This window comes from Serpula lacrymans, assembly GCF_000218685.1.
Source record: "Serpula lacrymans var. lacrymans S7.9 unplaced genomic scaffold SERLAscaffold_9, whole genome shotgun sequence".
NCBI classification, from domain to species: Eukaryota; Fungi; Basidiomycota; class Agaricomycetes; order Boletales; family Serpulaceae; genus Serpula; species Serpula lacrymans.
This window is the reverse complement of record NW_006763298.1, coordinates 1,780,071-1,804,150: the sequence shown is the minus strand read 5'-3', so window position 1 is coordinate 1,804,150 and position 24,080 is coordinate 1,780,071. Positions and strand designations below refer to the sequence as shown.

General features: G+C 48.0%; 6 protein-coding genes across 6 annotated transcripts; 4 read left to right on the top strand and 2 right to left on the bottom strand.

The window, feature by feature from the left end:
* Positions 1 to 2,635: 2,635 nt before the first annotated feature.
* Positions 2,636 to 3,851, top strand: SERLADRAFT_472152 (uncharacterized protein; the record flags this gene model as incomplete). The annotated part of the gene is made up of 2 exons (XM_007320435.1): positions 2,636 to 3,485; positions 3,543 to 3,851. 2 exons carry the CDS (start codon positions 2,738 to 2,740, stop codon positions 3,839 to 3,841), a joined length of 1,047 nt encoding a protein of 348 aa, XP_007320497.1.
* Positions 3,852 to 5,047: 1,196 nt separating this feature from the next.
* Positions 5,048 to 6,290, top strand: SERLADRAFT_349889 (uncharacterized protein; the record flags this gene model as incomplete). Its single annotated transcript, XM_007320434.1, has 5 exons — positions 5,048 to 5,424; positions 5,507 to 5,548; positions 5,596 to 5,809; positions 5,866 to 5,950; positions 6,007 to 6,290. 5 exons carry the CDS (start codon positions 5,048 to 5,050, stop codon positions 6,288 to 6,290), a joined length of 1,002 nt encoding a protein of 333 aa, XP_007320496.1.
* A 425-nt stretch (positions 6,291 to 6,715) lies between these two features.
* On the top strand, positions 6,716 to 11,340 carry nps15 (putative nonribosomal peptide synthetase; the record flags this gene model as incomplete). The annotated part of the gene is made up of 6 exons (XM_007320433.1): positions 6,716 to 7,112; positions 7,191 to 7,228; positions 7,284 to 7,899; positions 7,964 to 8,346; positions 8,400 to 9,773; positions 9,832 to 11,340. The coding sequence occupies 6 exons, from the start codon at positions 6,716 to 6,718 to the stop codon at positions 11,338 to 11,340; spliced, it is 4,317 nt and encodes a 1,438-aa protein (XP_007320495.1).
* A 54-nt stretch (positions 11,341 to 11,394) lies between these two features.
* Positions 11,395 to 12,663, bottom strand: oxr3 (oxidoreductase; the record flags this gene model as incomplete). The annotated part of the gene is made up of 4 exons (XM_007320432.1): positions 11,395 to 11,867; positions 11,920 to 12,135; positions 12,197 to 12,442; positions 12,499 to 12,663. The coding sequence occupies 4 exons, from the start codon at positions 12,570 to 12,572 to the stop codon at positions 11,492 to 11,494; spliced, it is 912 nt and encodes a 303-aa protein (XP_007320494.1).
* Positions 12,664 to 14,745: 2,082 nt separating this feature from the next.
* SERLADRAFT_362477 (uncharacterized protein) lies at positions 14,746 to 19,186 on the top strand (the record flags this gene model as incomplete). Its single annotated transcript, XM_007320431.1, has 4 exons — positions 14,746 to 14,855; positions 18,140 to 18,385; positions 18,447 to 18,662; positions 18,733 to 19,186. The coding sequence occupies 4 exons, from the start codon at positions 14,746 to 14,748 to the stop codon at positions 19,106 to 19,108; spliced, it is 948 nt and encodes a 315-aa protein (XP_007320493.1).
* Positions 19,187 to 19,293: 107 nt separating this feature from the next.
* Positions 19,294 to 21,564, bottom strand: SERLADRAFT_450898 (uncharacterized protein; the record flags this gene model as incomplete). The annotated part of the gene is made up of 11 exons (XM_007320430.1): positions 19,294 to 19,492; positions 19,548 to 19,651; positions 19,710 to 19,815; positions 19,871 to 20,258; positions 20,311 to 20,598; positions 20,659 to 20,765; positions 20,820 to 21,024; positions 21,077 to 21,135; positions 21,197 to 21,366; positions 21,420 to 21,468; positions 21,522 to 21,564. The coding sequence occupies 11 exons, from the start codon at positions 21,562 to 21,564 to the stop codon at positions 19,434 to 19,436; spliced, it is 1,578 nt and encodes a 525-aa protein (XP_007320492.1).
* Between the last annotated feature and the right edge of the window lie 2,516 nt (positions 21,565 to 24,080).

Here is a 24,080-nt window from a genome sequence, read left to right as displayed (position 1 = left end):
GCACGGCGCTGCCACGAAAACGCCAGCCTATACTGACCGAGACATATGAATGCCCAAAGGTCCAATCATACATCAGGTATGCGTTCTCTTTGGGGTGGCGCGTCCCATATGATCTTTTTGCTCATCTCAAAGCACATTTGTGCTGCTATTTTTGACCTAGTTCCCTCTGAGAACTGGGACGATGATTTCGAGTTCCAGCAGGGCAATGACCGTCACGCTAATGGCACGATTCAAGGCACGAGGGAACCTCGGCTATCCGCCACAAGTTCGACTTTCGGGGAAGACTGGGACAACGAAATGCCCTCGTCGCTCCCAGCTGCATCTAAGAACGTTTTGGAAGATAGGAAGAACTATCCCGTCAAAGGCGTGCGATCTCCTCTCGAAGACTGGTCTGAGCCTGGTCCATCGACTCCCACCAAACGGGCAACTGGTCAAGCAGAGAACTGGGACGATGATTTTGAAGATAGGCCAGAATCACCCATTCAAAAACCTATTCATTCTCTAAAAACCCGTCACTCATATCACACCCCGCCGCGCACCCGCCAATTCATCGAGCCAGAGAACTGGGATGACGACTTTGATGCTGGCAAGGGTGACTCGCCTCTGCCCAAACGAACGCGTCATGACGCGTATGTAGAATCGTCGGACGACGAGGGCGAGTTCGGTTTTGCGGAGAAGGAAGAAGACAGGACCGTCACTACCCGTACTCGCCGAGCGATGTTACCGGGGCTGACTCCCCCTCCTCCCGTCCCTGCAATACCACAATCATTCCTAGGATCCTTGACAGAGCCATTTCCTCGCTCTCCAACGGTCTCTGTTTTCTCCATACCCACCACAAGCGGGCGCAATTCGATAGGGTACACCTCTACTTCCCGCCTTGCCCTTAGACCTACGCTTTCCGGGGGTTCTCTTGCGATGCTTCCCCCGAGCCCACCTATACACAGAGAAAGGCGCAGATTGCGAAAGAAATCCCGCCCACAACATCTCGATAACAATGTATTCGAACTCATAGAGGAGCACTACGACCCACCCACTGGTCCTATACCGCCATCAACCCCAGAACGTTCGTCCAGCCCACCGCCTACTACTTCTGATCCAACGTCTCCTGGATCAAATAAGACTCCTCTGTTATCTCGCATAGGATCAGTGAAGAAGTGGGGTGTGCGTAAAAAGCGAGCTAGTACTGGTCCATCTGAGGTGATGGCACAACGTTATAACCAGGATGAGGAAGCAACACCCCGTCCAACGAGCTCTCTTGCTCAGACTCCAGCCTCTAACAAACCTAACTGGTTTTTTCGGGGCCCTGGCGGCGGCCTTGGGTCTGGATCACCGCCACCAAGGGCTCTAGCTGAATTGAGACACGAACAGAGTCTGGACAAGATGCAGTTGATGCCTATGACCCCTCCAGACTCGCCTCACAAAGTGATCAAGCGCAAGCAGAGTAGGACGTTTGAGAAAGGTGACCGCGGAGAAGTAGAGCAGATCTCAAAGCCGTCATTATTTTCGGCTGTCAGACGACCCAGTTCGATGCAGGTCCCTAACAGTAAGTCTGGGAGCCTTAGGCAAACCTCGTATGGGTCATCGATTGGTCGATCATCATCCAAGGCGATTGACTCAACAGAGGGAAGTGTGGAGAGTTCAGAGAAGCCTACACAGGAAGGTAGTCGGAGTTTTATGGGAAGCGTTCGCAGAATCAGTTTGGTCACCTCTAAGAAACACAGGCGCAACAAAAGTTCTGCTATAGATCCAATGCCACCTCACCCAGACCTTCCATCGCAACCTAACCCGATTCCGACGCAAGGCAGGCAAACCCCCTTGGAGCAGTTGCTACCACCGATAGAGCTGCAACCGCCTTCCCCGCCTCGTGTGGTTGGTGGTATTACAACAGCGCACTCAGCTCCGATCACTATATCTGCCGGTATCGAGTCTTTGATTGTTCCATCAAGTATGCCTTCATCACTGCCATCACGAGGCAATTCATCGAATATTAATCGTAACTCCCCTTCAAAAGCTCCTTCATCGCCCCAGTCTGCCTCTTTAGGACGGTCAACTCATGTGCCTAGTACTGCAACAACAAATATTTCAGTACCTCGACGGAATTCCTTGGGCGATCTCAAAATTCCCGCTAGGATTAGTCAGGCGCAGATAGGTTTGAAAAGGGATCTTGGTATGGTAAGGGAGTTTGCGGCCAGCGTTGAAAGTGAGTCCCCCCACGTCCCCATATTTCCAGATAACGCGTCTTATGCTATATATTATAGAACTTAAAGAACTGCAAATGATTTACTATGCCTTGGTATCTGAGGTTCAAGCCATCCTTGATAGCGAGCTACCTTCTCGGTCGGCTTCTCCTACCATTTTTTACCTAGCACGTCCTGGCTCTCGTGCGCGTTCCAATACCAATCCAAGGCCCCAACATAATCCCAAGCAACTTGCTACAGCTTTTTACACTATCAGTCTCAAATATAGAGTACCCTGGGAATGTGCAGAGCTGCTCATCGAGTTGGGAGGAGGTACTCCGACGCCCGTTTCCCCTCCTTCCAGTAGCGTATCTGCTCCCGCAATACAAATGCAGATTGATAGTCGAAAAAGCCGCGAACGCGCTGTGACGCTATCAGGTGAAGAAGCAAAACCTATTGCGGCGTCTGGTTCTAGTACTGCGACTCAACCAAATCTTGCTTGGAGGGCGTCGACTGGCCGGCACGATCTCAGCCAACGGCAACTTGTTTTGCTGAGGGACATGCTTCATAACGTCGACAATTCTTATGCGAATGCCTCCTTGATCCCTGAGGAGGGTGCTGTAAACCGACACTGGCGGTGGGGTGATGCGATGAACAGTACTGTCACCCTGCCCTCGGAAGAATCTACTCAGGATTCTGTCGGGAACAAGAAGCGTAGGAGTGGTAGGTTGGGAATGAGTGGGCTGCGCGACATGTTAAGGTCGTTGAAGCGAAGCCATTCTGATCAACCCCCGATCCCAGCCTCTACTTCCTCCCTTAGTACTAACTCGTCTCACGACAGCCGTAGTCGCAGCAATCACCCCCACGCTCATGTCATTGCCAATCGTAGGCGTTCAAAGGCTAGCACTGGACCTGATTCTATGCGCTCTGCCAAAGAACACTCCCCAACTTCCCCTTACAACGGTTCATCTTTGACTCACAAGGCTTCTCCTCGTCGCCCATCACTAGCATCTATATTTCGTCTAGGACAGAAAAACAAGGTTCCGACGTCTGGGCCTGATACGCCCATAAGCAATGCTAGTGAAATTAGAGTGGCCAGTAGTGGAAGCAGCGCGGCAGAGGAGGAAGATTGGGATCGCATCGATTCTGCGTCTGACCTTGATGCTGCAGCGAAGGCGCTGGGCATTGATGGTTCTGCCACTATTAAAGGGAAGCGAGGACGCTCACCGTATCTTCATGAGCATAATCAAGAGGCCCGTCCGGTGACTCCTAAACGAGCACCGAGCGCGTCTCAAACATCGTTCTGGGGTGAATCTTCTCCTCGTTCTATTCGACCAATGCGCTCAACCAGGTTATCAAATGTAGAAGAACATGTCGACAGTGCTCATCGGGAATCACGTTCCAAGTCAAAGTCCAAAAATCGGATATCTTTGCCGCGGGAAAGCCCCCCTCCTTCTAAAAGCCACAAAGCGGTCAAGTCGGGATCTGTCCGTTCTGCACCCCCTCAACCTCTGGACGATCGCCATTTTCTTCCTGATTTCAAGCTTGCGATGACCCCAGAGAATATTAAGCCATTACTAGAGAATGCAAAGGAGGTGCATATTCGTCTAATTGAATGCATCAAAGAGGTGCAGGTGTTATTGAACCCACAAACTTTGAGCTGATGCCACTTACATTGATACGGACACTTTTGTTAATCCATTGCATTCTGCCAATGTCACGATATAGAAAATATCTGTTTTTTTCTTTTCTTTTGCTCTCTATTCGCTGTCGACATTTAACACGATTTCACGATGTACTTTACGCGTTTACGATACATAACACAGAATTTAAATAAAAGCTGACGTTCCAGCTATTATCAGATATCGATAGACCTCTACGAGAAATCTACGAGAAATGTGTACAGAAATCGGACTTTGTGTGCGGAGAGTGGATTCGGCACAAATGCCGGTAAGCGGCACTACCAGCTTTTGATGACGCGGAGCTTAAAAGAGGTGAGGTATTGCCTAACTCAGTAGCTCCGCCAAGCCTCCGTTTACAGCTAATTGCAGATCGTTAAACATCCCGGTATGAAAAACGTGCACTCGGAGTTGAAGCGGGATGAGCGGGAAGTAAATTATTTTAGACTCGTAAGACTAATCTCAGAGTCTGCCCGCCACAGGAAGCCACGAGGCGCCACAGCTACGCTAACCAGACTTAAGATACAGTCTCCTGATCTTTCGGGGATTTCTATTTTTCAAGTCCGCCTGTATGCGATTTCTATGCTGACATGTCTAACGTTCTGCAATTAGCTGTAAATGTCTTTCCAAGAAATTTTGGTCTACTATCGTTGGACACCGGATGCAACCGGTTAGAGATATGCACTTGGGCCTAGGCGACCGAAACAGGCAATCACACACCAAGATAATCAATCAAGGACCGCTAGCTCCGCTTCGGTACGCACCGCACATACCACCAGCGTCAGGACTTGGTGACCTGGCGGAATTTGACTGGTAAGCTCCGCCTGATTTGGTCTGTGAGTGCCGTTGTGACCCAGTGTGACCAGAAATTGCAGAACCATTCCAAAACATGTGTCGTCTTTTCGGTTTTGTTCCGCTGCTCCAATGCTTCAAGTTCTTGCTTATTTTTCTACATAGGCAACTAGAAAACTAAAAATTATATCTACTGGTCAAGTTCCGACAGTCTAAAGCTCAACAACTGGTGAGTTATTCAACTTCTCCCCAGACCAATTGCACCTATTGTCCAACGATAGTACTTATCGGATAATAACTGTTATGCTAACGACCGCGCAAACCTTACTTGGCAGGCGTCTGCCATATCTGAGAAATCCTTATCTGGTTAAGTACTACCATAATCCCAAGTCTCGATCTATGGGTAAGAATAAAAAGAATAGCGTTCCAGGTGAAGAGCACCTTGTCTTACCACTTCACCCATACACCGAGGCTGCTGCTACCCCAGCATCCATCACTCCCATCGTCGATACCCACACCCATCTCCTCTCGACATTCTCTGCTTACCGACAGAAATATAAGTTTGCCAAGCATGAAGATGTCTTTGCTTTCGTGAAGGGATTATACAGTGGTCGCAATATTGAGGCTATCATAGACGTATGGTGTGAGGCTCCAGTGCAGGCTGCTTGGAAGGAGCTCGCAGATTCGGCCTTGACTGCCCATGATAGAGAAGTGAAATGGGCTGGGGTTGAGTATTGGTTCGTCATGGGTAAGCTTCCCGTTGTTAACTTAAAACTGTATTCTCATCACCCCCAGGCGTTCACCCGTGAGTAGCCCAGGGCTCTCAATGCATGATCTTTTTCCTTACCGGTCTTGCAGTCACCAAGCCAAAGAATATAACGACGAAGTAGAAGCCTCCATGTGAGTACGCGTCCTCTGCTTATGTATGGTTTCTTATAGAGTATCAGCTTAGAGGCGATGACCCACCCGCGATGCGTTGGATGGGGCGAGATTGGTCTCGATTATCACTATGATAATTCACCTCGAGATATTCAGCAGACTGTATTGATTCGCCAACTGCGACAAGCCATTAAATTGGGAAAGCCTTTGACAATTCATACAAGAGAGGCTGAAGAAGATACCGAGAGGATTTTGAAACAAGAAGTTCCTCGAGACCATAAGGTAAATGGAATATGGAACATGCATGGTCAAATCTGCTGACCAAGTTTTTTTCTAAGATACACGTCCACTGCTATACAGACTCGCCAGAGCTTGCCCAAAGGTTACTCGAACACTTTCCAAATCTTCATATCGGTGTGACAGGTAAGTCGTCTGTGATAGCTATCTTGACTAGTTGACCAAAAGCGTATTTTGATCAGGGGTTATCACTTATTCAACGAATCTCAATACATCTGCCCTCGTTCGACAGATGTCCGGACAGCCCAATACACTTCGAATCCTATTGGAGACAGATGCCCCCTTCATGATCCCATCAAACCTTTATCCTTCACTCTCAGCCGTGAAAGGCCGACTACCACTTTGCCATACTGCAATGATCCCTTGGGTGGCTGAATATGCTGCAAACGTCGCTGGTGGTAGTTGGGATACAACTAAGATCATGCATCAGGCAAGAGAAAACGCGAGATTGGTTTATGGAATATAGATACGTTTCCCTTTTTTTAGATCGTTGGTCCTATATCTGCAATTACATGACTCATCTGACATAGAGTTATGCCCACAGGGTAACGAACATTATAGAACACACTTTCTGTCCTTTACCATTTTTTCATGTGACATCGAACCAACTGGTACTGATATTATTCGCTTCAAGAATGGTTTCTCGAATACAGAAATCAGAAGATTCGCCTAAAATGTATCTCGGTGGCTTCATCTCCGGAAGGTAAAGCATTGAGTAATGAAATGGCTAAAAAAATATAATATTGCTAATCGGGTCAATCGTAGCCCTAATTTCTATTCCTGTTCGGCTTGAGTATGCTAATACGGTTTATTTATTGATATCTGACATACAGCGCCATATAAATACAATCAGGAATATCTTGAAGCATTAGCCTGCTATCGTATTGGGCCATGTCCTCTCAACATCTTATCGAGCTTTTTCGTCGACAAGTGGAGCTTCAACCCACTGCAACTGCTGTTCAAGACGAATCTTTTACTCTTACGTACTCAGAATTGGAACGATGGTCAAATAATCTTGGTCATGAGATATGCTCTCGCCTGAAGGGTACTGGAGGTTCCAGTACAATTGCGATCTATATGCCTCGTTCGGTGCTTTTGATCGTCTCTGTTCTCGCCGTTGTCAAAATCGGGCTCCCGTATTTACCTCTTGACCCCTCCGCACCATCTGCTAGGCTTACAGATCAAGTCCTACAATCTGACACCAATCTTTTGCTTACTGTATCGGACAGTCAACTGTCTCTTGGGCGCGCTGTTCCATTTAATATTGTCCCATTCATCAACAACACATGTGTGTACAACCGTCTCGAACTCTCACCATCCAGTCTCGACCCACGGAATCGCACACTTGTGATCTATTTTACATCAGGTAGTACAGGGCGCCCGAAAGGAGTGCTGCTTCAGCATGTAAGAGGCATCACTGTTTCTTTTGGCAAGGCAAAGCTGATCTAATTCACCTTAGGCTGGTATGACTAATTTCGTCAATAATTGTCTCATGGAGATTCAGCCAGGAGATCGCGTGGCTATGGTCAATAATCCTTCTTTTGATGCTTCTTCGCTCGATATCTGGGACACCCTTTGTCACGGTGGCACAATCTTCGTTTTTACTGGTCATTTGGCCGACAGTGAAGCTGTTGTGTCATTTTTCAGAGAGAAGACGATCAACAAAGTCTTCCTACCTACTGCAGTTTTCCATCACGTCGTAAGCGACATATTCAACACTGCCTCCCTTAGCACTACACTTCGCCTGTTGATAGTGGGTGGGGAGAGACTTGCAACTGCTGCTGTCAAAAGCTTTTTTCGCCATGCACCTGATACCAGACTGGTAAACATATATGGTCCCACGGAAGCCACTATTTGTACTACAACATTTGAGCTATCATCCGCCACTTTTGATTACGACGATTCTTCCTCGACGCCTATACCAGTCGGTCGTTGTATTCCTAATACTGTCATATATCTTTTGGATGAAAATCTTCGTCCAGTGGATCCTGGTCTTCCTGGTGAAATTTGTATTGGTGGTATTGGCCTTGCCGCAGGCTACCTTGGACAAGATCAATCTATATCTGATAAGTTTGGTATGTTTAGTTCAAACCTAAATATTGAACCCATTGTCATTCTCACTCAATCTTCAATTTGTAGTGATGGTCAATGATCTTGAAGGAGATGGCTCTTCGATTCGACTATATCGCACTCATGATATTGGCAAGTTTGTGCAATCTGGAAGAGAAAATCTTCTACAGTTTATAGGTCGAAATGACAATCAAGTCAAAATTCGTGGTCAGCGGCTGGAGCCAGGAGAAATAGAGGCGGTGTTGTGCGCTGGATCCGACAACATAGATCAAGCTGCCGTTGTCGTCACTGAAAGTGACCAGCTCGTAGCGTATGTGGTCCAAAAGGACGATGCAGATCCCCAAAAGCCATCTGAGCAGGCAGAGGACAGTGTAAGGTTACGAGAGATTTTCTATGCTGAGCATTTTGAGAGTATAAACCCCGCTTTGGTTGGAGCTGATTTTACTGGTTGGGTGAGTTTCCACCTAAAGCAAACTGTCCTTTGTCTCATCGCGATGTACTACAGGTCAGTATGTACGACGGCGTGCCGATTCCCCGAATGGAGATGCAGGACTGGCTCTCGGATACTTTGCGAGGCATTCAGGTCGAGCAGAATGACTCTGTGCTTGAAATTGGATGTGGGACGGGAATGATATTATTCTCGCTCGAGTCACGTTGCCAGGAATATTATGCCATGGACATGCTGGGCTCCGTGCTCGCGTACGTACAAGCACAGCTTACTGAACGCGGGTTACAGGACAAGGTTACGCTCCTGCAAGGAAAGGCCGATGAACTTGACCAGTTACTCCCTAGCGAGAAGCGGTTCAATTTGATTATTCTAAATAGCGTTGTGCAGTACTTCCCTTCGGCGGATTATTTGGAGAATGTGCTTAGGATCTGTGCCAATAAGCTCCACGAAGGAGGCCGTATCTTTTTAGGTGATATTCGTCATCTTGGAGTGGACAAACACCATGACTTGGCTCGCGTGCTACACTGTGATCCATCTCCGGAGTTGCCAACCTCGGAAATTCGCGACAGGCTCGCTCATTGGCAGCTTAGGCAGCTGGAACTCAAAGTCAACCCATCGTTCTTTTTCCAGCTTCAGGAGAAGTCAGGCAGTCGCATCTCACACGTTGAAATTCTACCCAAGATGATGTCAACTTGTAATGAACTGAGCCAGTTCCGCTATCAAATTATTCTCCATATCGGGAAAACGCCAATCTTGACCAAGCCTAAGCATTGGATGAAGTATACAAATATTTCCAAGTTGGAGGAAGCATTATGTGCTGAGGAAGCTGTCTTGGCAGTGAACGGCATTCCCAATTCTCTTGTGGCCCTCGAACAGGGAGTTCTACAACTCATGTCCTCATCTCAGGCACCAGCTAAAGCTTCTGAACTCATTGCTGCTGTAACGGCCTCGGATCAGTATGCCAACGCCCTTTCCCCATGCGGTCTTGCCGCGTTGTGTGCTCGCCACAACTACCAAGTGGATGTCAGTTTCAAGTCCTTAGGTGTCGATCAGACCATGGCAGCTGTATTTTCCCGGGGTTCATCCCTTGTCAAAGGCGATTTTAGCACCATCCCGACTCACAGCTCACTCACTAATTGTCCGACAAATTCTGCTAAGGCTACTTCCCATGAACGTGATTTGATCACAAGGTTGCACAATCGTTGTCGCGAGAGGCTTCCGTCGTACATGGTACCTCATCGCATCATTATCCAAAAAAGTTTACCTCTTACAGGAAATGGCAAAGTTGACCGGAGGATGCTAGCAGAACCTAGGATGTGGATGGAAAGCAAGACTCCTAGTTCTATGTCGGAATCGCATTATCCTGAAAACGAAACTCAAGCTCAAGTTCAGGCATGCATTGCTAGAGTATTGAAAGAAGACACAGACAAAGTATGTGATTTGCAATAAACGTAACTGGCTTCACATATTCTGATTTTGTGTGGAATAGATTCCTCTTCAAACAGACTTCGTCGCATTAGGCCTGCATTCATTCCGCGCTCCGGCACTCTTGGATGCACTCCGCGACCAGTTTTCTATCCCAGATTTACCCTTCAGAGTTATATTCCAATGCCCGAATATAAAAGCTTTAAGTGGTTACTTGGAGCAGCAGATTCAATTACACTCGAGCACGCCTGGGGTCCCAGATTCGTCTGGAATAGCCTCGCGCCAAGTTCAGTATAGCCATGACGCTTTGCACGAAGTTTTAGAACGTCGTGGCCTGACGACAGACGACGTGGAGGACATTTACGAAACAACGCTCGTGCAGCAAATGCCTTTGATGGCTCCGTCACGTCGCAGTTATATGATGCACCAAGTTGTGACGGCGCACACTGACATCAACACGTTTGTTCGTGCCGTGGAAGTGATCATATCTCGACACACTATCTTACGCTCCACTATCTTTGACAACCTGGAGCGTCAAGTCGTCTTCCGTTATCAACAAAAACTCCGGGACGAAATGGTGCATGTTTATCCTGCTGAAGAAGCTCAATTTCTTGAGGATATAATCAAGGATGATGATCGCTACGCTTTGGCTATACCTGGCAATTTGATCAAGTTCGAATTTTTCCGGACAGATCCACCTACCTTACTTATAATTGCACATCATGCTATTTTGGACGAATGGAGCAAACATTGCCTGCTTCGAGAGATTGACCAGACGATATTAGGGGAAAAACTTCCCGAACCCATTCCTTTCCGACACTATGTGGAATATGTCATTGCGAATGGCCACAACTCCGAGGACATTGCCTGGCATGTAGAACGACTTCGCACTGCGGATATCATTGGATTTCCAAGCTGCGACACGAAATCAACGTTCTCTAGTAGTTCATGCCTTGGCCCGAATTTTCTTCGGGTAGAGCAGTTCCCCGGCATGGCTCAAGTTGTTCAGACATACGGTATCAAACCTTCTACGCTTTTCAAAATTGCTTTTGCGTTGATAAAGCGGAATGAAACGAAAATGGATACGGTGCTCATTCCACAGGTGGAAGCATGCCGAAGTCTGCCAATCAAGGGGATCTCAGACATGTGTGCTCCCACATTCAGCGTTGCAATTGATCGTGTTGACTTCCTCCAAAATGATACTGTCCTCGGGTTGCTGCGTCGCACTCAAAGTAATCAAGAGAAGATAACCGATATTTCTGTGGTCGACTACGGAGCAGTGTTTTCTGCGATCGAGAAAGATTTAACGCCTCTTGCCACGTCTGGTTACAACTTCTTTTCTTTAGATGGAAGACCACCATATAAGGCTCTGCAGCTAGGGCCAGCGGGTGCAGAGAACGATATAGGTGTTGAATGGGCTACCATAGTTGAGGGCGAACAAGTGACAGTCAAGCTCGATCATGACCCCGTCTTTTCTGATCGCATACCTGGTTATGTTGATCAATTCTTTACCGCAGCTCGTTGGCTTTTGTCTAATATTCAAGCTCAAAGCTTTGATGGGCTGCAACTATAACTGCGTAGTTTTTACACCTACACCATCTTCACCGATTCAAAGAAAAGGAGAGCAACAGTATGATGTTTTATGACGAGATATGTAATATTTACCTTGTCTCTTGTACTCAAGATCGATATACAAATAAAAGCTGGATAGAAAGCGAACAATGTCACAAACTTTTCGCCATCAATTTGTCGTATTCAATATCTTCCCCTTCCCTCGGGGTGCCCATGCCCCATCTAAATAACTGCTCGTGCCATGTTGCACCCTTTTCCGTGATCAGCCTAACATCGCACTCTTCCAAGGTGAAATCGAGATTTAGCAGTGCTTTCTGCCGTTCATCTCTTGTAGTCGATGTGACGGGCAAGAAGCCTTGCTGATGTTGCCATTTCAGAAGAATCTGACCTGGGGTGACGTTGTATTTGTCTGCGATTGAGTTAAGAATCGGAGCAAGAGGCCCGTCGCTGCAGGGACCAAGGGGCGCAAGTGGGCTGTAGGCTGCAACTAAAATATTATGCTCGCGACAAAAATCGACCGTATCATGCCTAAATCAAAAGACGTAAGCTAATGTAGCTCATTCATCAAGTGCAGACTGACTCAAAGTGATACGGATGAAGCTCGATCTGGTTCACTTCTGGCTTTTCTACTGCAGACTTGAGCAAGCGCTCAAGAGTGCTTGGGCGGAAATTAGAGACACCAATGTGACGGACGAGGCCTTTAGCCTTGACAGACTCCATACTTGCCCAGGTTTCCTCGAGGGTGAGACCCTCTACATCTAAGAACGGCATGTGAATCAAATACAAGTCGATATAACTGAAACCTCAGCCAAGTTACATTAAAGCCGCGATGATCTCAACAGCGAATAGACACTCACTCCAGACCGAGTGCCTTCAAGCTGTTAAGGAGTGCACCTTCTACATCCTTGTGTTTAATTCCCATCCAAGGGTGAACTTTACTCGTAATGAATAGCTCGCTCCGAGATATGGCAGGGAAAGCCTTGAGTGCTGAGCCTAAAACTGGTTCCGTTGTGTACATTTCCGCCTCATCAAAGTGGCGGTGCCCGTTCTGGATTGCACGTTTGAGGACATCTTCCAGAAACTCTGGGGTCAGGTAGCGTTCGCTGTTGCAGGTGCATTTCGAAAACAGTTGAGCTGTGTGCAAATTATGATGACTTACTCGACAGGTGCAGTGCCAAAGGCCACGCTCGGAATTTTGTCACCACTGGGAAGCGTGAACAGTGGCGGCGACATGATAGAAAATGTGTTACTAGTTGGGGAAGTGGACGATGATGTTACACTGATGTGAGTACTTGCTGCATATGTTACTTAGTCATGGTTAACCCGAGAAAGATAGCGAGTGAAAGGGCCAGTCATGTTACCCCTCGCAGTGTTAGTGCGACGATAGTACCTGTTCGGTTACCAAAAATAAGTTTACTCTGTTCGGACCAGCACAGCTAATGACGAGAAGTTCCTCAAGCACTCAGGAAAGCGAGTATTGCTATCGAATAGCGTCCGTATAATAGTATAAGTGGAAAAATAACAGGTCCTTCAAGGATTCCTTACCTAGAAAGAATCGTTAATAGTAAGCATTAACAGGCAAGTCATTACTATTATCCATTCGAATTAAGATCTAGTAACTATATCAAAACATACAGATTCCCCGTCGCTCTTCATAGTAACGCGATGCCATTCAAAGACGACCTAATTCATCGTTTTCAGCACCATGTTTTCCTTAATCCAGATGCCGTTGCTGTCCATGACAATTCATTTACCCTCAGTTATCATGAACTGGATCGATGGTCCAATAGTCTAGCTTGTGAAATTCACTCGCGTGCGCAACCTTTCAATCGCGAGCGTCGAGGCCCTATCGCCATCTGTATTCCCCGTTCTACTCTCCTCATAGTTTCTGTCCTCGCTGTCGTAAAGGCTGGGTTCTCCTACACTCCCCTCGATCCTTCAGCACCCCTAGCTAGACTGAGTGATCAAATCTCTCAGTGCGATGCCAGCCTTCTCCTTGTCGCTGCTGGTCTTCCTGGGGACCATATTTCATCTCTTGGCCGTGCTGATACATTCAATATCACTCCTTTCATAAATCAAAGATACGCACTGGACCGCCAGGGACTCCAGCCACCCGATTTTGAGCTGCGGGACAACACTCTCCTTGCCGTCTTCTGGACTTCAGGTAGCACGGGTCGTCCAAAAGGTGTTTGTATTGAGCATGTAAGTGATTTTCTTAGCCTTACCTGCTATAACGCTAACATCCCTGCTATAGGGTAGCATGTTGAATCTTATCGATCGTCGCTACATGGACATCCATCCCGGCGATCGTGTAGCTATGACAGCCACCCCTTCCTTTGACGTGTCCTCTCTGGAAATATGGAATCCTCTAGTTAACGGAGCAGAGATCTGTGTCCTAACAACACACTTGGCAGATACGGAAGCCACTGTGAACTTCTTTTCTACTAAGAATATCCGAAAAACCTTCCTCCCTACTGCTGTCTTTCATCGCTTTGCGAACGATGATGATGTTGCAGCATCCCTTGGTAGGACTTTGAGCTATGTCCTTATCGGGGGAGAAAGGCTCAGCATAGCGAGTGCAAAGAATTTTTTCCGTCATGCCCCCCATACAAAGTTAATGAACGCCTATGGGTCCGCGGAGACCACCATCGGCGCCACCGATTTCGAAGTGCCTCGAGACCTTTCCCCGTACGACGACACGGCTGGAAAGTCGATTCCAGTTGGGCGTGCTATACCGAATATGCGCGTCTTTCTCTTGGATGACAATCTTAGTGCTGTCCCCTTTGGCACTCCTGGAGAAATATGTATCAGTGGAGTAGGACTTGCTCGAGGATATTTGGATGAACCTCACCCTTCTTCGGAGAAGTTTAGTAAGTCTATCGATTATCACAAACGCACAGATTCTCACTTATCCTTTTTGGATAGTCACCGTGGCCAATATCGAAGAATGTGGGTCTAGCTATCGCATCTACCGCACTGGCGATATGGGCAAATTTGTATCGTCAGGTGAAGGGCCTCAGCTCGAATATGTGGGCCGTATCGACAGTCAGGTCAAGATTCGCGGCCAACGGCTTGAACTTGGTGAAGTTGAGGCTGTTTTATGTACTGGAATGGAGGGAGCAGACCAATCTGCTGTTGTTGTTGCGGATGATACAATAATAGCATACATTGTGAAGAATGATGCAGACAGTGGAAATGAAGACAGGAAGGACGCTGGAACCATGCAGGATGCATGGAATGTTTTCCAGTCACAATATGACTGGGAAAATATCGATCCCTCGTTAACTGGGGCCGATTTCACTGGCTGGGTAGGTTTTCTGCCTTATACTCATGTTTAACCCTGACACGGCTTTCTACCTTTTTTAAGGTTAGTATGTACGATGGAGTTCAGATACCTCGCCCTGCCATGGAAGACTGGCTCGCTGACACGGTGAAGAGCATTCAGATGAAGGATGGGGACTCTATTCTTGAGATCGGCTGCGGGACAGGCATGATTTTATTTTCACTCGAATCACGGTACAAGGAGTATGTCGGCATCGATATGTCAGAGTCATCTGTGGCCTTCGTCAAAGCTCAGGTCAATCGTCGTGGACTAGGAGATAAAGTAGAAGTCTTCCGGGGAATGGCTGATGAACTCGAGCAGTTGCTTCCAGCTGAACAACGCTTCAGCCTGGTCATCATCAACAGTGTCACACAGTACTTCCCCTCACGTGAATACCTTGAACAAATCCTACAATCCTGCATTGCTAGGGTACAAGATGGTGGTCGTATCTTCATCGGCGATCTTCGAAGCTGGGGTCTGGATAGACACCATGACTTGGCTCGGATACTTCATTGTGATCCATCCCCTGATTTGTTAACCTCCGATATCCAGGACCGACTGGATCGATGGCAGTCGCGACAAACCGAACTCAAAGTGAACCCTTCCTTCTTTTTCGACCTTGCCAACAAGGGCGAGAGTCGCATCTCACACGTCGAAATCTTGCCCAAGATGATGATGACTCGCAATGAATTGAGCCAATTCCGCCAACAAGTCTATCTTCATATCGGACCTCAGGCTCCTATACTGCTTAATTCTGTTTCTTGGGTTGGCTACACGACCGCATCAGACCTGGACAACATGCTCTCCTCTGGTGAAAGTGAAATCGTTGCAATCCGTGGCATCCCAAATGCGCTCGTAGCTGTCCAAGAGGCTGCTTTACGGCTCCTGCTAAGTGATGTGCCACCTTTGACGGCTACAGATCTGATTAAAGACGCAACTCGTTCGGAATGGTGTACTCGAGCTTTATCTCCTCAAGATATTTCTGCTCTAGCTGCCCGTCTTGGGTACCAAGTTGACATCAGCTGGAAGGCTTCAGCGGTTGATTGTACTTTTTCAGCAGTCTTTTCCCATACGCAATCAGAATTCAAGGCCAATTTTGCTGCTATCGATGTAGATGATCTGACTACGAATTCTCCCGTCGAGTGTCGGGCGCCTTCCACGAAAGGAAAAGATCTTGTCGCCAAGTTACGGGCTCGCTGTCGGGAGAAGTTATCATCGTATATGATTCCTAACCACTTCATTGTGGTGGACACATTACCTTTGACAAGCAACGGGAAGGTAGACCGAAAGTTACTCGCCGAGCCTAGCTCGTGGAAAGATCTTGCCGCTGCTGAAGCTCGGGGGGCAGAGTTATATCAACCAGAAAACGAAAGCGAGGCCCGCGTTCAAAAGTGTGTTGGTGAAGTTTTGGATATGGACCCATTAAATGTACGCAACCTCCGATGATTGATAGCGCCATTTTGCGAGACTTTAGACTCATGTGTTTTTCCCTTTATTTTGCTTTTAGGTCCCTTTGCACGCGGATCTAATTGAACTCGGATTGCACTCGTTCCGCACGCCAAAACTTTTATCATCCCTTCGCGTTGAATTCGATTTCGATGCCCTCTCGTATGCAGCCGTCCATAAATGCGCAAACGTGGCGGCCTTGGCAAGCTACCTGGAACAAGAAACGGCGAAGAAACAAAGAACTGATGTATCAACGGCGACACGGGCAAGTACACGCCGTGAGGTCCCATATGACCAGAACGCTTTGAATAAAGTTTTATGTGCACGTGGACTTACTGCAGACGATGTAGAGGACATATTCGAGACGGCGGTCTCCCAAAGAATGCCTTTCGAGGAACCTGTGCCTGGTTTTTGCATGGCACACGAATCCTGGACGGTGCACACCGACTTTGACACTCTCATTCGCGCTCTTGAGATTGTCATATCGCGTCAGGGAGTGTTACGCACCACTTCGTTCTCATGCTACTCTCACCAAGTAGTTTTCCGATATTCTCAGAAGATCCGCGACGAGATCATTAGGGTGCACACTGCAGAGGATGTTCCAGACATTCGATCTTTACTTGAAGATCCCGCCAGTTATGCCTTTACGCCGCCTGAAAATTGGTGGCGTTTTAATGTCATAAAGACCAAGCCACTCACATTACTCTGTTGTTTCCATCAATGTGCACTTGATGGCTGGGGACAGCAGATTCTTTTTGATGAGATTGAAAGCATCATCTTAGGCCACTCACTTCCCGACCCAGTACCGTTTCGCAACTTTGTCGACTACGCAATCAATGAATGGACACGCTCGTCTTCAGTGGAGTGGCTCGCAAACCGACTTTCCAGCTTAGATGCCATTCCATTCCCTTCGTGTGATGAAGACTCAGCGTACTCTACTATTTCGGTGCTCGGTCCACACTTCGAACGTAAAGAAAGGCTCTCTGGCCTCGCGAAAATCTCCCGCGCATTTGGTATTCATTCCTCTACCTTGCTTAAAGCTGCAATCGCCTTGGTCATGCGTAATCAGACAAAGCGGAACTCGGTTGCGTTTGGGCAAGCACAATTTTGTCGCAATGCTCCTATTGACGGCATCACTCAGATTTGTGGTATGCTGGTCAATTGCCTTGTCGACTGTGTCGATTTCCATCCCGAGGACACGGTGCTTGAATTACTTCGTCGTATCCAGATGGCACAAGATGAGCTGATGGACAGGTCGCTGGTCCACTTTGAAGAAGTTCAGCGTTGTAGTACCAGAGACCTCAATCCTTTCTTCAACTTCGTATGGAACCTACGAACATACAAAGAGCCTACACGCACAGTTTTACAACATGGTGCACTGGGCTTTGATGTACCTGTGGCAATTGCATGGACGACCATTATTGATGAAGAAGACGTGAAGATTGAAGTGTGCTATGATGCAGCCTTTTCTCACCTTGTGCCCATTTACGCGAAACAATTTTTCGAGGCAGCTCAGTGGTTGATTGCCAATATCGAGGTGCATCATGTGGACGAGTTACGATTGGTTTGACGTGACTAGTAAATGGGATCAAAAACAATACAACTCATGAAAAGAATCTAGGTCATGGCCTGACCTATACATCTGACGATATTAAGTTTACTCGCGTTATTAGATCACAAGAATCCGAAGTAAACTTGGGCATGACTTTGATAAGATAATTGCGACTTACATCGGCTATGTCTTGCTCGGGTTAACCATCGCATATAAACGAAGCTAAAAGGTCCAGGTTATTCGGGTTAGCTGTGTGAGCCTAGTGTTGCAATCAATAATCATCAACTACTCAAGTATATCATCGTTTGCTGCCCGTTTTTCAACCATTTTGTTGTTGCAATGTCTTCGCTTTCAACGTTTGCCTTTTCCAACGGCGATAAAGTCCCTGCCGTAGGATTCGGTGCTGCTCCTATCGAGTAAGTATCGCTTACTCCTCCTTCGCAGTAGAACCGCATGACTCAACTTTCGCCATTGTCCCAGTGAATCATACCTTGACGCTGAGTTTCTGGAAGACGTCCTCAAGCGTGCCATACAAAACGGGTATCGTCACTTTGACGAATCAGAAGTTTACACAACGGAACCCGTGCTGGGACGTGCCCTCAAGGCTTTCCCCAACATCCCTCGGAGCGAGCTATTTATCACAAGCAAAGTCCACCCTTGGATGGGAATCAAAGACAAGGATGTCGAAGGGGCCCTTCGTAAGAGTTTGGAGGCGCTTGGACTCGAGTAAGCAGGATGATGACCATCTTCTCGTCCAATTAGCTGAAACGTCTATCCCGGCCTCCAGTTACGTTGATCTATACCTGATACACACCCCGTTTATGGAAATCGGCGGTCTCAGCCTCGAGGAGGCGTGGGCGAGCATGGAGGCCGTCAAGGCCAACGGTCTCGCCCGCCATATCGGCGTCTCCAACTTCCGTCCGAACTCTCTGGAGCGTTTGCTCAGATGCGCGAGGGAGAAGCCGGAAGTGAACCAGATCGAGCTGCACCCGTACCACTACGAGTGAGTCCCCCGCTTTCGTATCCGTCGATCGCGTGCTGCAGCGGCCACAAACGCATTCCTCTTGTTTTAGGCATGACACGGTCGAGTGCTGCCGCGGGCATGATATCAGGATCGCAGCCTATGGCCCACTCACGCCGGTTGGACGCAGCGCGAACGGTCCCCTTCGTCCGATCCTGGATTCGATGGCAGGGAAATACAAGGTGACGCCTGGCCAGGTTCTTCTCAAATGGCAGCACCAACAGGGCTTTTTGACGATCACGACGACGACGAAAGATGAAAGGCAGAAGGCGCAACTGGTTCTTGATTTTAGTTTGGAGGAGGGTGATGTTCGGTTGATCACGGAGGAAGGCGCCAAGTTCCCACAACAACTATGTGGGTGGGGCACCGGCTCCCCCAGAGAAGGCGAGACCATAGACTACGAAGAGCTGCTGTCGAAGAGTTTATAAAGTTGTATTTTTTCGTAGATGGCATTCTCTGAAGGTTCGAACATAGGAAACAAATTAGCTGAAAAAGCGTGTGGGGGCGGGGGGCGTATTTTTTTTTTTTGTGTTTTATACCTTTTATTCGGTGACATGCAAGATCGGACTGAGATCCGGTCTGAGGTAACTACTCCTACGTTGGGAAAAAAATAAAGATAAGCGTGACGGTTCGTATAATACAGACATGGCAGTAGCCTCGGATGACTAGTTCGTGAATCAGGCGGTATGATATAATAGATATAGCTCAAGCCCAAACATGGAAAAAAAAAAAAAAAAAAAAAAACAGGTCGCCTCAGACTTTGCGATCGATGGATCGCTCAGACGTCGTCTCGTTGACTTCGTGTTCAAAGGCTATTGGGAAGACGGATTAGACAGGGAAGAAGGTGGCACTTGAGCATCGGCGTACCTCTTTCTTCTTTCTCGATGAAGGCGTCGCGAGACTCGGCGGCGACGGCCCCGAATATGATATCCATTTCTTCCAGACTGCGTCCTTTGGTCTCGGGAAGAAGTCTAGGAAATAAACGATGTAAGGACCTGTGTTGAGGGCGGGGTAAGATTTGCTACTTACAATGAGAAGATAGCCATGCCGCCGATATTGATCGCGGCAAACATCATGAAGAGTTTATAGCCGAGATCCGTCTCCAGAGTGGGTGTCACTTTGGAAACAACAAAGTCTGAACCCCACCTATCGGTCAGAGCATGATCACGGGTACAGAGGAATGCACGTACTGAAGAGCCATTGCGATCCGCTGGCGACGGCCAATCCGTAATGACGGGTACGAGTCGGGAAGATATCGGAGACGTAGACCCAAGGAAGGGGGCCCCAGCCCATCGAGTAGAAGCAGACGTAGATGTAAAGCATAGCAGCCATGGCCTTTGATGATGATGAGGGAGGAGGGCCGGTCTGACCAACGGCGACTGTCGCCACAGGATGCGTCTTGAGGATAGCTCCGATGATGAAAAACATGACACCCATCCCCAGTGACGAGATAAATAACGAGATTTTTCGACCGAGCGATTCGACGAGGAAAAAGACGAAGATAGCGGTTGCGACTACTTTCACAATACCGTATATACCGGAAGCGAGCAAGCTGTTTGCTGTCCCTGTGTATCCGATCTGGGCGGATGTCAGGAGATAGGTCTAAGGGATAAGGCAGAACGAGACATACTGATTTGAAAATCTGCGGTGCATAGTAGCCAACTGAATTCTGGCCACTCCACTGCTGCAGAAGGAAAATGACAAATGCGATAACGAATCGAATGAAATTGCCACGACCGAAAAATGCTTCCTTCAGACCGAGACCCTTTCGGGCTTCTCGTTCTTCCCTTATCGCACCTTCAATTTCGGCTAACTCGTGTCGCACCTCCAGCGAGTCGTTATGTTCCTTTCGAAGATAGGCAAGGTTATCGAGGGCTTCCTGCATGCGACCTTTGGATGCCAGCCAACGAGGAGATTCCTATGAAAATAGGTATGGGGTCTAATGAACTGGAAAAGCCACAGAGTTCCAATGACCAACCTTGACTGTAAAGAGACCGAGGCACATCATGCCCGCGGGAACAAGCTGGAAACCGAAAGGAATTCTCCAAACTTGTGCGCTGTTAGAAATATGAAGTCCTATACCAACTATACAGCAAGTCAGTCGTGATAGGATTGAATAAACGACTCTGAACAACGCACAGTTGATGAAGTAAGATATCATGACACCAATTGCCACCATGATTTGGAACATTCCCGTAATGCGTCCACGGACATTTTTTGGCGAGCATTCTGATACATAGGCCGGCGCTACAGCGGAAATACCACCGATTCCCAAACCGGAAACGACACGGCCACCATAGATGTAGCCCAGCCCTCGACTGCCACCGGCTACCGTCGTAAGAATCTGCGGCTCGCCAGTTAGACTGATGAGTAGACGGATATATGATGAAACCTACAGCACCGACGGAGAAAATGACTGTGAAAGCGACCAAGGTATAGCGGCGACCTAACCAACCTGGTGACAGAGCAGATGGGTACATGAATGAATGCAGATATGCTTTTTGAAAAAGACAAACTTGAGAGAGGTGCACTTCCCAGGGCACCAAAGAATGCTCCGGCTTGAAGGACAGAAACAACGTTGGAGGAAACCTCGTTAGATTTTGACTGGTTCACTTGACCGTCTGCATTTGTCAGACCGAAATGTGTCTGGAAGTAGGGCTGTGAGACAACCCCTCCGGCAATTCCACTAGATGTAGAGGCGTTTAAGAATGCCACAGCGTCATCAAATGGTGCACTAACGTGTCATAACCAAAGAGCACGATTCCCCAATACGAAACGAAAGCCAGCCCTGGGTGTGAGTGAGGATGATGAGAAAGCAAGCTAAGGGATGGTAGGACATACAGTATACTCTGATATTCTTCCACCTGCTTTCTGGAGAGTGCATGGTGGGTGAGGAGGTGAGAGAGAGAGGGAAATCCGTTTGAGCTCTCGTATGAAACCGATGGCCTTTATAAACAACGAAGCGCTACCGAAAAAACCCTGGAGATCCGACTTGCGGGGAAAGTACAGTGCCTGTGGGGCACGGCCCGGCGGTCCGGTTACCCCGCACGAACTACTAATGGCCACCTTCACTGTGCGGTAATGAGCATTTACTGCACGATATGTCCACTGCATTGGGGGTCTCATGTCGCTTTCTCAGCAAATAGCACAGGATCTCCATCATCTCTCCAGGTACGCAGGAGCTGTCAAAAGTACACCTGCTCCACTGGGTAACCGTCTGGACATCCGGCATGTACATTTCACGTTCTTTTCTTAGCGTTCTACCCACCTCCTGGTTTAAGTATGTCCATGGTTGGATCACATGAGTCGCCGGCGTAGTCTCGATAACCAGTCACTGGAGTCCTATCGTCCTGGCAATGCAGTCGAATGGAAAATGAATGAATGGAAAAAATCAGTCTTGTTCCCACACGATTCCGTTACACACGACGACAAACTTACCTGATACATAGTACGGTATACCGGATTCGCACCGTTCATACAGTGATGGTTTGGCGGGTTTAAACTGCCAAAACGCGATCCAAATCTTAACGTGGCTATTCATTGTCTGAAAAAGGGGGTACCAATCTCACTTTAGTAATCTTTTAGAACGAACCAGGTTCCTATCGGATATCACTCTCTTCTGGCAAGAACTGGCTGTCATTCACACGATAACAAACCAATCAATCAATTTGACTTAGCTCAAGAATTTGTTGCCTTGGAGAAGACATCGGTGCCGTAAAGCTTGCGGTAAAGATGACCATGGCCTGTCGAGGTCTCAAGGTTCAAGGGACGGCCCGCAGATGATGCGGGGTAGGATGACATGCTCTGTAATTTGGGTAATGCAATGAAAATACACACAGGACAACGTCGCTGCACTATTAATCACCGATCGAATACCATGAGGAAATGAGCGCCTACAGAGTCTATGATGAGAAGGGAAGTAGCTGAAAAGTGGAGAAGTACTCGCGCAGATGTGAAAGCCGCTGAGTTTGGGAAAATGGCGGGCCGGGTGAAGTGATCGAGGATTTACAGGGCACTACCATCGTCAAAGTACAAGAATCTCCGTGTCTTTCGATGAGAAACAGTATCTTAGGTGCACACATCGGACCGTCACTCGCACCCTTCCCGGGCCGTAGGATCCTATCAGAGTACGATCCTTCCAAAGCATAAACGACCTTCGATAGCTTTCTCCATGATTCAAACGACTAATCGCTTTTCGAAGTAGGAGAAGATCGGTCCCCAGAATTCAGCGATAGCGCAGAAAAAAACAGTGACCCTACCACTGCACGAGGCGTCTCACGCATGTCGTCTTCCCGGCATATCACAATTCGCGATACAGGAGAATGACAGCTTCGAGTCAATCCGTGGACTTTGGACGCGAATCCACTGAATCTGCTAACAGCACGCTTCATTCAGGCCGGTGCTGATAGCATTCTACAGCAGTATTCATAATCCTGCTCGTTGGACAGCAATCTCAGAACACTTGCGTACACCCATGCCTTCCTTCCTTCATTCCTCAAACATCGGGTGCAATTTCGCATGAAACATGCAGTCACGCTGGAATACATGTTCTTACCGCGGAACAAACGTCTATAAATTCAACAACACACACTCTCCGAGGCGGAAGCTGGCCTGCCTCAATGGAAGGAACCCGCCATCGATCTTACCTCTCTTCCTCTTGACGCCCTCGAGTCTATGAAGCATTTCATAAATAGATGACACCGATGGCTTTGAACCAATCATAGGGCATAGGCTTTTTGTACGTTCCGGAGTACCGACGTCTGTGAGTTCCGCGAGCTTCGTAAAAGGGACAGTGACCAACCAAGAAGGGGCCGTGCCACCTTGGCAGCGTCTATCGGTAGCTTTTTCTGGAGCTCGGACACGGTTAGACACGGAGAATTTGCTCTTAGTTGGGCATCGAAGGGCTGTGCCAAAAGAGGAGAGGTCGGGTCTGCCAACTGCATCTTTGCGCTGTTCCCATGGAATGCGGATGAGGGCCGTGACTAAAGCCCGGGCTCCGTTCCGCAGGCCTATAATACCTACAGTGTTCTTCGAGTTTTCTTTCAGGAAAAAAAGATGCCTTTGCGGGTTCGCAAGTTCGAGATTTAATGTCGGGGATATGAAGATGTGACAGTAGAGAGATTGGCATTATAGTTCTGTGGGAGCCTGCTAGCACGAGCGATACTCCGAGGAAATCGAGTTGATAGTATACCCATGCTCAGTTTTGTGTCCTGGGCACCAACGTGGGCATGGAACATGAAGAAAAATTTGCGGTTGCACTCAACTAGGGTAACGATAGCGATGTGGTGTCTGTCTGAGGATGAGGTATACCACAAGGCGGGACCGTGACTTTCGTTGCAAGCCTCAACTTTAGAGCTCACAAACTGATATGGTCGAATAAGTTGTCCTGACTCGTTTTAT